Source organism: Microcaecilia unicolor, chromosome 4 (assembly GCF_901765095.1).
Source record: "Microcaecilia unicolor chromosome 4, aMicUni1.1, whole genome shotgun sequence".
Taxonomy (NCBI): Eukaryota; Metazoa; Chordata; class Amphibia; order Gymnophiona; family Siphonopidae; genus Microcaecilia; species Microcaecilia unicolor.
This window is the reverse complement of record NC_044034.1, coordinates 246,160,677-246,174,094: the sequence shown is the minus strand read 5'-3', so window position 1 is coordinate 246,174,094 and position 13,418 is coordinate 246,160,677. Positions and strand designations below refer to the sequence as shown.

At 40.9% G+C, this 13,418-nt stretch overlaps 1 protein-coding gene across 1 annotated transcript in view; it reads right to left on the bottom strand.

Moving 5' to 3' along the window:
• The window catches only part of DCT (dopachrome tautomerase), a 44,471-nt gene that overhangs the window by 20,587 nt on the left and 10,466 nt on the right, over window positions 1-13,418 (bottom strand). The window contains exons 2-3 of the mRNA XM_030199538.1: window positions 3,776-4,075; window positions 530-630 (exon numbers count right to left, since the gene is read on the bottom strand). Coding sequence (XP_030055398.1) covers window positions 530-630; window positions 3,776-4,075 — 401 coding nt within the window. The remainder of the gene's footprint in view (window positions 1-529; window positions 631-3,775; window positions 4,076-13,418) is intronic.

Here is a 13,418-nt window from a genome sequence, read left to right as displayed (position 1 = left end):
ATAGATTCCTAAAGGACAAGTCCATAGACCGCTATTAAATGGACTGGAAAAATTCCTCATTTTTAGGTATAACTTGTCTGGAATGTTTTTACGTTTGGGGAGCGTGCCAGGTGCCCTTGACCTGGATTGGCCACTGTCGGTGACAGGATGCTGGGCTAGATGGACCTTTGGTCTTTCCCAGTATGGCACTACTTATGTACTTATGTACTTATTGAGATGGCCAGCATCCATTTAAGAGGGGTACCAGTGTCTTAAGTGAATAATTCAGATCACTAACTGACAGGGACTAATTCAGATTATAAACTAGAAGAGGGGATGGATAGGTGAATTAGATTGTCAACTCCAAGAAATGAATGAGGTATGGGGGAAAAACTGAAAGGTGATATTCCCACAAAGAGACTTGTAAAGAAGAGAGAGATCAAAGTAAGGTGAGCACAAGGCTGCATTTGAAGGGTAGTAATGTGAGAACTTTAGGCTCATAAGATTGACAACTGTTTCTTGCCTACCATGCCACAAAACGCTTACTAACCTGTAAATCTCTTTCCAGCAGCAATAAATGATATCTGTGCCAAGTAACAAAAGCTGGTCCCTGATGAGAGAAGTCTATGGCTGTGAATGGGCGACCAGGTCCTAAAAAACCAGAAACACGTTTCATATTAGAGCCCTTGAGTAGCAGTTCAAGTGCAGTTTCAAACAGTACTAGGAAAAGTCCAGTACTGTCCAGAGTCACAAGGAGCTGCAGTGGGAACTAAATCCAGTTCCCCTGCTTTTTAGGCCACTGCACTAACCATTAGGCTGCTACTCATTAATGGCTGTACGTTAATGTTAGCATTAGTACACGGCCATTTTTAAAAAATCACCATGGGAGCACTTACTGCCTCCTATTTAGACGGCATTAAGGACTCCCAAATTATGGATATGCTGATCAGTTAGCATCGCAGTAATGTGCACATGCTAGCTGATTAGTGCTTTCTCGGCCCATGACACGCCCCCACCAAAAAAATAAATAAATTATTACATAGCATATGCCAGGGGCGTAGCTACAGGCGGGCCTGGACGGGCCCAGGCCCAGCCACTTTTGCTCCAGGCCCGCCCACCCTAACTAGCCCCAACCCAACCAGTGGCATAGCTCTTCCAAGCGAGGCTCCAATCTTTTCCTGCCTCTTCTGCTCGCTCTCCCCGTCCGCGTGGTCTGCTCACTTTTACTGCCCTGAAGCACCGTTCTCCCTCCAGCACTGGCGATTCCCATAGCCAGCCTTCTACCAGCATGCATCGTCGGGGCCTCTTCTCAGGTGCGTCCTGCCTACTCTGCAACTTCCTGTGTTCTGCAAAGGTGGGACGCTGCGCGCTGGCAGAAGGCTGACTATGGGAATCGCCAGTGCTGGAGGGAGAACGGCGTTTCAGGGCAGTAAAAATGACCAGAACTGACCATGTGCAGGGGGCTGTCGGCATCTGGAAGAACACTGCCAAATGCCCTGGGTTTGAAACAGTTCGGGGGGGGGGGGGGGGAAAGGAGGGTAGCGGGTGGAGAGGAAATGCGAGGCCCGTGCCCACCCAGTCCACCTCCAGGCCCATCTAAAAATTGAACTCTGGCTACGCTACTGGCATATGCACATAGCAAACTAACATGGAATGCTTTAGCACAACCTATGTTAGGCCACTTTTCCTGCATTAGATGTGTATTAGCGCTTAATGCAGTTTAGATTTGCTCCTCTCCAATGCTGAGAAAATCTAGTCATTTTGTGAGTTAAATGATCTGATTTTATCCATGGAAGAAAGAAGACGATCAAAGAAAACCACAGAAGAACCACACACCACAATCACCATAGCAAGACAACACCACAGTGGAGGCAACAAGGAAAACAAGAATGACTTTATTATTTCAAATCTTCGAACATATGCTCTAAAAGCATATACATAGATATCAAAATTAGAACAATAATGTTTATGTTGATTTCAAATTTGATATCCCACCAAATCTGGAGTCAGGTCAAGGCAGTTTACAATACAATGAAAATCAACCAAATATTTGAAAGGAAAGCCAAAAATGAAAGGACAAGTTAGCAGGCATACCATAATCATGCAAGAACCCAAACCCAGAATATAACTACTGTGCTAATGCAGATCCACTGGACCCAAGGGAAGGAGGGTGTAAAGAATATCCGAAAGCCTGCTCAAAGTAGTAGGCTTTCAACAAAGTTTTACAGTGCAACTGGGAAAGAAGCAGTGAGATGTGATCCCAGCCTTTAGCATTGCACAGAAAACGGGCATTTATATATCAGTATAAAATTTTAGCTATTCACATTTTAAAGCATGTCACGTTTTGCTGGTTATTGTTTTAATGTTGAGTCATTCAAAGATTTCGAATAAAGACATTCTTATTTTCCTTGTCTCCTCCAATGCGATGTTTTCTTGCTGATTCTATCCATACAATATCTGAAAATATACAGTAAAGAAAATTGGGGACAATTCCATAACAAGGCACCTTTATTCTGTTATAGAATACTAGTAGAAACCCATACACCTAAGTGTGCCATGCAACACAGTAACTTTTAGTATTCCCTAAGTTGTATGTGTTAGTTGGAGATATACCTTATCCCTCCCATACCCTACCCACGTATACACCATCCTTATACTTACGCACTATAGCACTGATATGCTCTCTTATAGAATAGCAAGAAGTATATGATGCTTTTTTTTCTGTGCATTTAAGCACACAAAGCACACGTAACTTTATTGTGCATTCACCACCTGCAGACAAATGCATAATTGAAGCGCACTTTTCCAAAACTCAGTCCATTTTTTGTCAGTTATGACCCATGTGATTAATTTGGTTCATTAAGGCACAATTCCTTAGCTTATTCCTGTGCCAAAACTGCATAGCTGGAACCTGATGACAAATAGGCTGAGTGAGTTTTAGCAAAGTGCTATGCAATTTGCTTTGAAATTCAGATACCCTCTTTCTAATATTTCAAAGGGATTTTGGCCTCAGTTTTACCATAGATTGTTGGTTCAGGTTTTGATACTTTCAAAACTGGACTATTGTAACTCTATTTATATTGGTTGCACAAAGTTGCTGAAGTCTAAATTACGAGTACAGAATGCAGCAGATAAATATGATCATATTACTCCTTTGTTACTCTGTCTGCATTGGTTACCATTGGAGGTAAGATTTCAATTTAAGGTATCAGCTTTGACCTATCAAGCATTGTATGGATCGACTCCTGCTTATTTAGGTGTTCATCTTGTTTTTCGAAATGATTTTGGGGTCTTTTTTTACAAAGGCATGCTAAATGCTAGAGTCACCCAGCATCTCTAGTGTTTAGCATACGCTAATCATTAGCATGCACTAAAAACGCTAGCACGCCTTTGTAAAAGCACCCCTTTATTTCTAGATCTACGAGAAATCCATTTTTATAAAAATTTTCCTCGTATTGCCGTGTAAATGCAAAAGAGGATTTTTCAATCTACTTTTTCAATATCAGGCTGCACAGCTTTGGAATTCTCTTCATTCTTTTCTTTTAAGAATTTGTGGTTATCTTCAGTTTAGGAAAGCTCTTAAGACATTTCTTTTTAAGAATTGTTACTCATTTGTGGTAACAGTGTATTTGTTTTTGAAAATTATTGTATAATCTGGTTTAAAATATTGTAATTCCTGATGTCTGCTCAGCTTTTGTCTGTTGTTACTCGCAGTGAACTTTTGGTATTGTGCGGGTTATAAGACTGTAGTAATAATAATAATATTTCAAGTTAAACAGAAATATATGTCACCAACCTAGCAGTGTGTCTCTGACTGAATAGTAGTGGAGCCACACGAAATAGTTATAAATGCTAACATTTGCCACTTGTGGCTCTGTTCCATTAGGCCCAAGCAGACTAAGCCAGTGTTGCTTGGCTATCATATAGTCTGGGTGAACTGTATTCTTGGCAAGATCTAACGCTTCTAAGAACTGCTCTCTTTCTTCAGGTGTCAATGAATGGATGTTCTTCCGAAGAACTAGTGGTTTCCTTTGATCACAGCTGGGGCCAGTCCACCCAAATTTGCAGTCTCCGCAGTTATAGCCAGTGAAGTTTCCTAGATGGAAAAATAAATAGCGTCAGTTTATGAATCCATACGTGGAGCTTGTGCTTTAAAGCAGGTGTTAATGGTAATGAGACCAAAATTGTGAAATTCTGTTTCTTTGAAAGTACAGTACATGCAGCATTATTCAAGGTTGAAAAAGAAGTTAAAGGTATGGTTTTATGAGAAGGTTTTTTATGTAGAAAATTGAAATAAGTATTTATTTTTTGTTACATTTTTGTACCCTGTGCTTTTCCACTCATGGCAGGCTCAATGCGGCTTACAAGTCACTTAAACTTGCCCAGAGTCACAAGGAGCTGCCTGTGCCTGAAGTGGGAATCAAACTCAGTTCCCCAGGACCAAAGTCCACCACCCTAACCACTAGGCCACTCCTCCATTCTGTATTAGGATGACAGATGAGATGTTTAGTATGGAATATGGCAATCCTGTCTGTTCCACTTATGTACTATACTCGTTTTTATTCCTGCTAACAAATGCTGTCTGAATGGAATGCTTAATTTTGGATGGTAAGGGGGTGGGGAAAGATGAGGGGTAAGTAGAGAATTTATGTAAAAGTTAGGAATTTTAATTTTGCTTGTATCTCACCTCGAGCTGATTGGTGAGATGTGTCTTCAAATGTGGTAAAGTAAAGAAACATTTTTAAAGAGCAAAGTATTGTGCTTGACATTTCACTTGAAAATGTAGAAATAAGGGTAATCAAGTTGTACATGATACCTTTTTATTGGACTGAGGGAGGTGGAGTTATCAAGGTGAAGTTTTTTAGGGTTTTGGTTTTTTTTTACTAAAGCTTAGCTCAAGTTATCTGCAGGAGGACCCATAGGAAAATGGGCCCTGCTGCAGATAACTCTAGCTAAGCTTTAGTAAAAGACCCCCTTAACACGGAAGTCACCAATCTGCAGTATCCTCTGTACCACAGGTTGCTGACTCCCATGGTAAAGGACTAATGCTGCCTGTGAGCTGCCTTGCTGCATCTTTAAAGGGCTGTAGTGCTGTCTCTTCACTCCTTGAGCAGCACCACATCCTCCCCTGATCACTTTCCTTCCCCGGGCAGCATTCACAGGCACTCTCGATCACAACTATCCCCAATCACAACCCCCCTGATCAGACCTTTGCCCCCAAATGACCCCACACTATCCCCGAGCGCCTTCCAGCCCATATCTGAATGTATAAAATGATTCAATCACCAAAATACAATCTCCAGCATCAGAGAAGGCATAAACCGGTGGTGAGCATAAAAGCATCAAACGCACTCTTCAATGCAGTCCGGTGTATACCATCGTGACACAGTCGGTTTATGCCTTCTCCAATGCTGGAGATTGTATTTTGGTGATTGAATCATTTTATACACTCAAGGACTGTATCGTCTTTAAAATCCCTGAAGTAGGTGGTTTCACTGAAACACTGACCGGGTAGGGTCTGATTAATAAAGGGCTGTTGTGATGCTCCCACTCTTGAAGGCTCCATGTGCACTTTTGGCTACTTGCTTCTGCTTGTGTGCAATTTTGAGTGCCATATATAGAATTAGGGGGCAAATAAACATAAAGCAAAACAAAATACAATTAATATTGTTTCTACACAAGACAGTAAACTTTGCAATTGAAAGTTCAAATATAACATAGTAAGTGACAGCAGATAAAGACCTGAATGGTCCATCCAGTCTGCCCAACAGTCACATTCATTCTCAATTCTAGATTCAATCAACTATAAACGTCTTGATCATGGTCTTTCTTTGTTGTTTCTGGGACATTGACCATAGAAGTCCGCCCAACTCTGTCCTTATGTTCCAACTACTGGAGTTGCTGTCAAAGCCTATCTGAATCCATCTTGTCTTTTGCAGGACACAGATTGTAAAAGTCTGCCCGGCACTGTCCTCATGTTTCAAATTACTGGAGTTTCTGTTGAAGCGCTCTATGGCTCATCCTAAACCAGATTGCTATATGCAGGACTCAGACTATACAAGTCAGTTCAGCACTGATCTTCCAGAGTTGCCATCTAAGCACCACTTGATGTGCACACACACATATGCAACCCTTTAAGTTTTGTATTTTAAACCATTCATTTTCTAAATAGAGATCCTCTTTGTTCATCCCACACCATTTTGAATGTTGTCACAGTTTTTTTTCTCCACCATCTCCCTTGGGAGGGCATTTCAGGCATCAACCACCCTCTCCCTGAAAAATAATTTTCTGACATTACTCCTAAGTCTACCACTCTGCAACCTCAATTCATGTACTCTATTTCTACCATCTTTTCCTTCTCTGGAAAATATTTGTTTCTATATTAATACCTTTCCAGTATTTAAACGTCTGTATCATATCTCCCCTGTCCCTCCTCTCCTCTAGGGTATGCATGTTTAGGTCTTCCAGTCGCTTCTCATATATCTTTTGATGCATTCCTCTGGACTGGTTCAAGTCTTCTTACATCTTTAGCAAGACATGGCCTCCAAAACTGAACACAGTACTCCAGGTGGGATCTCACCAACTACTTGTCCAGTCACCGCCTTGTCGCACACTGTTTCGTTGCCTTCAGATCCTCAGATGCTATCACCCCAAGTTCCCTTTCCCTGTCTGTGCATACCAGTCTCTCCCTTGGATTTCTACTCCCTAAAATACTAAGAAATAGATGCCCAAGTGCTGGCCACATCCAGTACGAACATCCATTTTACAAACTAAAACGTCCAAACCATAAAAGGGGAAAAACAAGGGACATGGATATCTTTGTGGTGGCAGAGGAATGTCCATATTATAACATGATCAAAAAAAGGTCCAAGGGAAATAAACAAAATATACACACTCTTCTAAACAAACTTCCACTACATTTATGTATTTATGATATTCATACCCCACATTATCCCAAACATAACTCTATGATTCAATATCCACATAAAAAAATTCCTCTACTATGTGGGAAAAACAAATCATTTATTGCCATCTGGGACCATCATAAAGAAGGTAGGGAGCCAGCTCAGCGTATTCACAGGCTTCCCTCAAAGCCATCGAATTATAATCATAAGCCCCAGAATGAGAACTTCTTGTTATGTATAAAATACTTCATGCAAAGCAGAAAAAAAAAGTAGGAACTGACAATGTTCTTCCACATGTCAATGAAAATTTATTGGAAAGGCACCATATATATTGTGGTTTTCTACATGGGGATTTCCTCGTGGTTTCCTTTTTGTGTTCTAAAATACCTCATACTACAATCTCTGCTTATAGAGTGCAAAAAATCTTTTACTTACCATTTTCTTTATGATGGTTCAGCATGTAATTAATTTGTTTTTTTTCCCACATGGTAGAGTTTTTTTTGATGTGGATATTGAAAAAAGGCCATGCAGATGTCAACATTGGGGAGTAGCTTAATGATTGAACAGCTGGCTGAGAACCAAAGCAGAGAACCAGAGAAGGCTAATTCAATCCCACTGCGGCTCTTTGTAACTTTATGTTTTTTTTGTATTCTTTTAATTGTGAGCCCTCCAGGGACAGAAAAATGCCTACTGTGACTTCCTTTACTCCATCCAGTGGAGAACTGCTCAATCGGAGCACCTTTCTGTAACCTGGATGGGCCACATACCAGGTCTAAATATGAACATCCATGTTTTTGGACATAGACGTTCTTTCTACCTCTGAAATCAGAGTTGGGTGTCCATATTTTGACCCCTCCCTAGTCCCATCCAAAACACACCCAGATCACGCCCCCTTGCCATACAGACCTACTGCAGTTTTAGACAAACATATCCTGGCTTTATAAAATCAGGATTTGAATGTCCATACAATATGGATGTCTAAATGCTGGTTTTCAGACATCCAAAACATGAATAGAGCTTCTAAAATAACCGCCATAGTGTGTTAACTCAGAAATGTGAGACTCTGGAAATTGATCATTGTGGGATATTAGAGACAGTTGAAAAATTGTTAAAGTATAAATCTGAGGTGGTACATGTGCTGGTTAAGGATAAGATTCAAACCCTGCTTTAACTGGAGCAATTTAAAAATCAGGCTAGGCATCTACATCTTTGATTACTTAATTTTTCTATTACTATACAACCACTGGATGCCTTTAAGAAATACCTAATTGACGTTTTACATGTTCCTCAAGATTCAGTTCCACTGGAGAATAAGATCAATTAATTTCCAAATAGATGTGAAGAGGTGTTGGTGTCTCACAGTTTGAATAGATCTGCTGTACTTGAGGCATCACCTACAGAAGTCTCAAATAGAGCCACACTATTGGTTAGTTTGGATTTTGAATCAGACTTGAATATGATTATGTGGTAATATTTTGGAATCTACAATCTTTGTTATTGGGACAGAAAATATATATATTTCTGGATGTAGTGCCTTTCATCCAAGAGAGATGTAAGGAATTTCTGTTGATGAGACAGGAAACTTTAGCATTAGGGCCTACATTTATGCTTAGGTACCCATGCAAATGTATAATTAAATAACAAGGTGTCAGATACATTCTAAATTTCATTTATTTATAGCACTTGATATACCACAAGTGATCCCTGAGGTGACTATCCTGCTTATTTTCAAAGGAGAAGGGCGCCCATCTTCTGACACAAATCGGGAGATGGACGTCCTTCTCCTAAGGTCGCCCAAATCGGCATAATCGAAAGCCGATTTTGGGCGTCCTCAACTGCTTTCCGTCGCAGGGATGACCAAAGTTCAAGGGGGCGTGTTGGCAGTGTACTGAAGGCGGGATGGGGGCGTGGTTAACAGATGGGCGCCCTCTGCCGATAATGGAAAAAAGAAGGGTGTCTCTGATGAGTACTTGGCCGACTTTACTTGGTCCATTTTTTTTCACGACCAAGAATCAAAAAGGTGCCTGAACTGACCAGATGACCACTGGAGGGAATTGGGGATGACCTCCCCTGACTTCCCCAGTGGTCACTAACCACCTCCCACCCTGAAAAAAACAACTTCAAAACCTTCTGTCTTTTTTTTTTTTTTTTTTTTTAGAGTATGTCCTTTGCTATGCGACGGCAGTTGAGGATGTCCAAAATGTGGATGTTTCTGTGAGAAGGACATCCATGTCTTTGCTATGCCTCCAACACTATTTATTTATTTGGATTTTGGATCCCAAGTGGCAGCAGTGGAATTTGAACTGGCCACCTCTGGATTGCAAGAACAGTGCGCTAACCACTAGACCACTCTTCCACTCCACTCCCTTGAAATTTGGCCATCCCTGTGGGGGGGGGGGGGGAGGGAGGTATGTGTGTGTCAGCAGAGGCATAACGAAGGCATGGACGTCCTTCTTTCAAACATTTTGGATGTCCTCAACTGTCCCCCACAGGGACAGCCAAATTTCAAGGGAGTGGTGTAGAGTGGAGGAGTGGCAATTGGCTGCTGAGTTTGGTGGCACAGGAGGGTGCTGCCTGAGTTGCCATTGGTGTCTCCAGTGACGGTGTAGAGATGCAGGAGTGATACGGAGAGAATTCCAAGGATGAATCTTTGGCTCAGCTGAGTAAGTCCCTATTGCCTGCTAAATTTGTGGCGACTAGTTTGGACCAGTAGTGTATTTATACAGGGTGTGTGTGTGTTGCGTATGCACCCCCTACCAGACCCGGCCCCCTGCCCGTACCTTAAAATCACCTCTGCTCCAGTCTTCTCCCAGGCAGTGGCACTAATAGGCTGCCTGCAGCCTGCACTGGGATTTCCTCTCTGAACTGTCCCGCCCTTCATAAAACAGGAAGTTGCATCAGAAGGGGCGGGATGGTTCAGAAAGAAAATCCTGATGCAGGCCACAGACAGCCCATGAGTGCTACTGCCACTGCCTGGGCGAAGACTGCAGCAGAAATGATTTGAAGGTATGTGGGAGACAGGACATGTAGGAGATGCACCCCCTGTAAAAAATTCCTGGCTACACTGCTTTGGACTCAATATAGGACACCTTAGTGGGTTTGGAAATATCTTTCTCTAAGAAAATTTCTACTCTAGTGACTCAGACTCAGTTTTCCTCAGGGAAACTTGCTGATATTGATATAAAGTTCAAACTCTGGAGTCATCGAACTTTTAAATGTCTGAGATTATGAAACTTAAGGAAGGGAAGACTAAAGTAATTAAAAAGAATGTGATGTTACAAAGGAAAGTTGAGAATTTAGAGAATCAACAGAGTGAGGCTCCTGAATGTGTGGAGAGTAGTGCACCCATCTGAGTTGGACTTTATTTTTTATTCTTGGTCTATAATGTTTATTCTCATCTTGATTGCTTACTAATTTCAGAGGAACTATTTTCCTTGTTAGAGAGCATGGAAATGACTCCACAGATGGTGTCTGATCATTCTGGCGTGGAGTTGGTTCTACAGCTGATTTCTGGGCACCAAGATCATATTTGGTAGTTAAAACCCAGGGGACTTATCAGAACAGGGCTCATATCACTCTACCTCCTAAATCAGGATAGGACCCTGTGCTGGTAAGCTCTTATAGGACAATTTCTCTGAGATCTGAAAATCTTAAAATTTATTCGTGCTAAATGACTTAATGTAGTGCTTCCAAAGCTAATCCATGCAGATCAAACAAGATTTGTCCTTGGACAGCATGCATTGACCAACATAATGAGGGCCATTTTGGTATTGTGCTTGGGAGCTATGGAGAGGTGGTGTGCTTGCCAGTTTGAAGGAAGAAAAAAACCTTCGATAGGTTTGATTGGAAGTAAATGTTATGGAATGTAGGGCAATATGGAATTGGAGAATGATTCCTTTCCTGGGTGAAGGTGTCATATGCTGGGCCAGAAGCACAGTTATTCATAAATGGTGGGCTTACTCCAATGTTTACACTTGGAGAGGAATGTGGCAGGGGTGCCCCCTCTCTGGGGGGTGCTGGTGAGTTCATCAAAGACGGCAGCATAGGATTTTAGCTTCCATGAACTATCTGAAGTGTCATCAATCATCAAAATCCAAATCTACAACCACTTACTTGATATTCCTTCATCATGTCAACTGGAAAAAGTGGTAAGCATCACAAGTCAGAACCAAATTCACTGCTAAAATCTTCTTCTGGCAAAGTGGACAAAAATTCCACTCAAGAGATGCATGAAGAACTGAAAGCTTTAGAATATCTTATGTGTAAAACTAAAGAAGATACTGCAGAAATAAAAGAGAAATTAGCAGCATTTACAGTGGAGATTTCCCAATTTAAAACACATATTGACACGTTGGAAACTAAAGTGCTGGTTTCCGAGGAGAATATAAAAGGCCTACAATGCCAAATGAAGTGTGTGGCACAGTTAGAAAGAGATTTGAAGGACGCAAACAATCGCAAGCGCAGAAACAACTTCACTTCAGGATCCTTCATCTGCCTGAAGGTAGAGAACGCCAAGACAATCAAATTTCTGGAATCTCTCATACCTTCTTTATTGGATTTACAATTTTCTATGACATTCGAAATAGAACACGCGCAGAGAATTCCCATCAAATGTCTACCAAATGATAAGTATCCAAGGCCTATTGTTTTGAAGCTTCACAGATACATGCAAGTAATAAAAATAGTGCAAAAAGCGAAGCTTTAAGCACCTATAAAATATGAGGATAATACTCTCCTGTTTGCTCCCGATCTTAATATAAACATTGCTTGACTTTGCAAACAATTACAATGACTGCTTTCATTGAAGAGAAAATATCTACTCCTATTGATGCCATATGACCAAATATCCTAACTGGAATGAGCTGTTACCTATATGCTCTGTATCATTACAGTTGATTTTTACCTTTACTGAACAATATGAGGTCCAATTAATACCTCAATGGTTGAGTTGTTATGGCACTCATAATGCAATGATGATTATTATTATATATTGTTATGGAACGTGTTATCATCATTAAGTGTTCTATGATTTATACTCTTATTTGGATGTTTTAATATATTTAAATATGGTTATTCAAATCTTGACCTTATATAACATAGAGGCGCATTTTCAAAGCACTTAGACCTACAAAGTTACATAGAGGGGCATTTTCAATATTATGTCTAAATCCGACTTTGGATATTTTGCTGAAAACATCCAAAAATTCAAGTAGGTAGGGGGGGGGATGGGCCTGGGTCCACCTGACTGAAGTGCAGTGCACCCACAAAAAAACTGCTCAAGGGACTTGCATACTGCTGTCAGGGAGCTGGGTATGACATTTCAGGCTGGCATAGAGTCTGGCAAAAAAGTTTTTTTTGGGTGGGTGGGGGGGGGGGGGTTTGGTGACCACTGGAGGAGTAAGGGGAGGTGATCCCCGATTCCCTCCGGTGATCACCTGGTCAATTGGGGCACTTTTTAGAGGCTTGATCCTAAAAATAAATGGACCAAGTGAAGCCAGCTAAATGCTCGTCCAAGCTGGCCTTCTTTTTTCCATTATCGGCTGAAGCCGGCCATGTCTTAACAAAGCCCTCGTCCTACCCCGTCCCGCCTTCCATACCCTGCCAACACGCCCCCTTGAACTTTGGCCGGCTCTGCGACGGAAAGCAGTTGGAGCTGGCCAAAATCAGCTTTCGATTATACCGATATGGCTGACCATCTCCTGATTTGTGTCAGAAGATGTCCGGCGATCTCCTTCGAAAATAAGCAGGAAAGTAACCTATGGAACTTTGTAAGTCTAAGAGCTTTGCAAATGACCTCATTGTATATCATCGCTGTACTTATAAGATGTTTATCTCACTTCCAGTACTTATTAGACTTTATATTCTTGCACACTTGTGTCAGTAGTGGTGTGCTGTATATCTCTCTGTCTTTCCTTGATAAACTTTCATTTGTAACAAATAACACTGATTGACACTATAGCATTTGAAAATCCCAAGTTGTTCGTGGCTTCAAGCTCTGTGCCATGCTCTTGCTAGTTTCATCAACCCAAAATGATGATTCATGTGTTTATTTTTACACAGGAATACCTTATTTTCACAGATGTATACTATTCTAAAATTGCTGAGAAACACAAAACTATACAAAACTATATATTTCAATCCTAAACTGTGCAGTGTATTATATGACAACACTAATGAAAATTAATCAATTTCAGTGATGTTACTTGTTCAATATTATGACTCTTACCTTTGTGCCCCTTAATGTTAAAGGTGTATATAACCAAATCAAAAGGAAAAATATATTATCTTATCTAAATAAATATTTTCCTGACATAATATTGCTACAGGAGCCCCATTTATGTTTCAACAATTTTTATTGATAAACCAACATGTTAAACTTTTCCAAAACATCAACCTTACAAAATGTAGGATATCCAAACATGCTGCTTAAAAACAACATAATATTGTTCCAGATCCAAACTGTTTTACAATTTCCCCCCCCCCCCCCCTCCATTCCCCTCCCCAGTGATGCATTCCCCACTTTAAACATTGCAT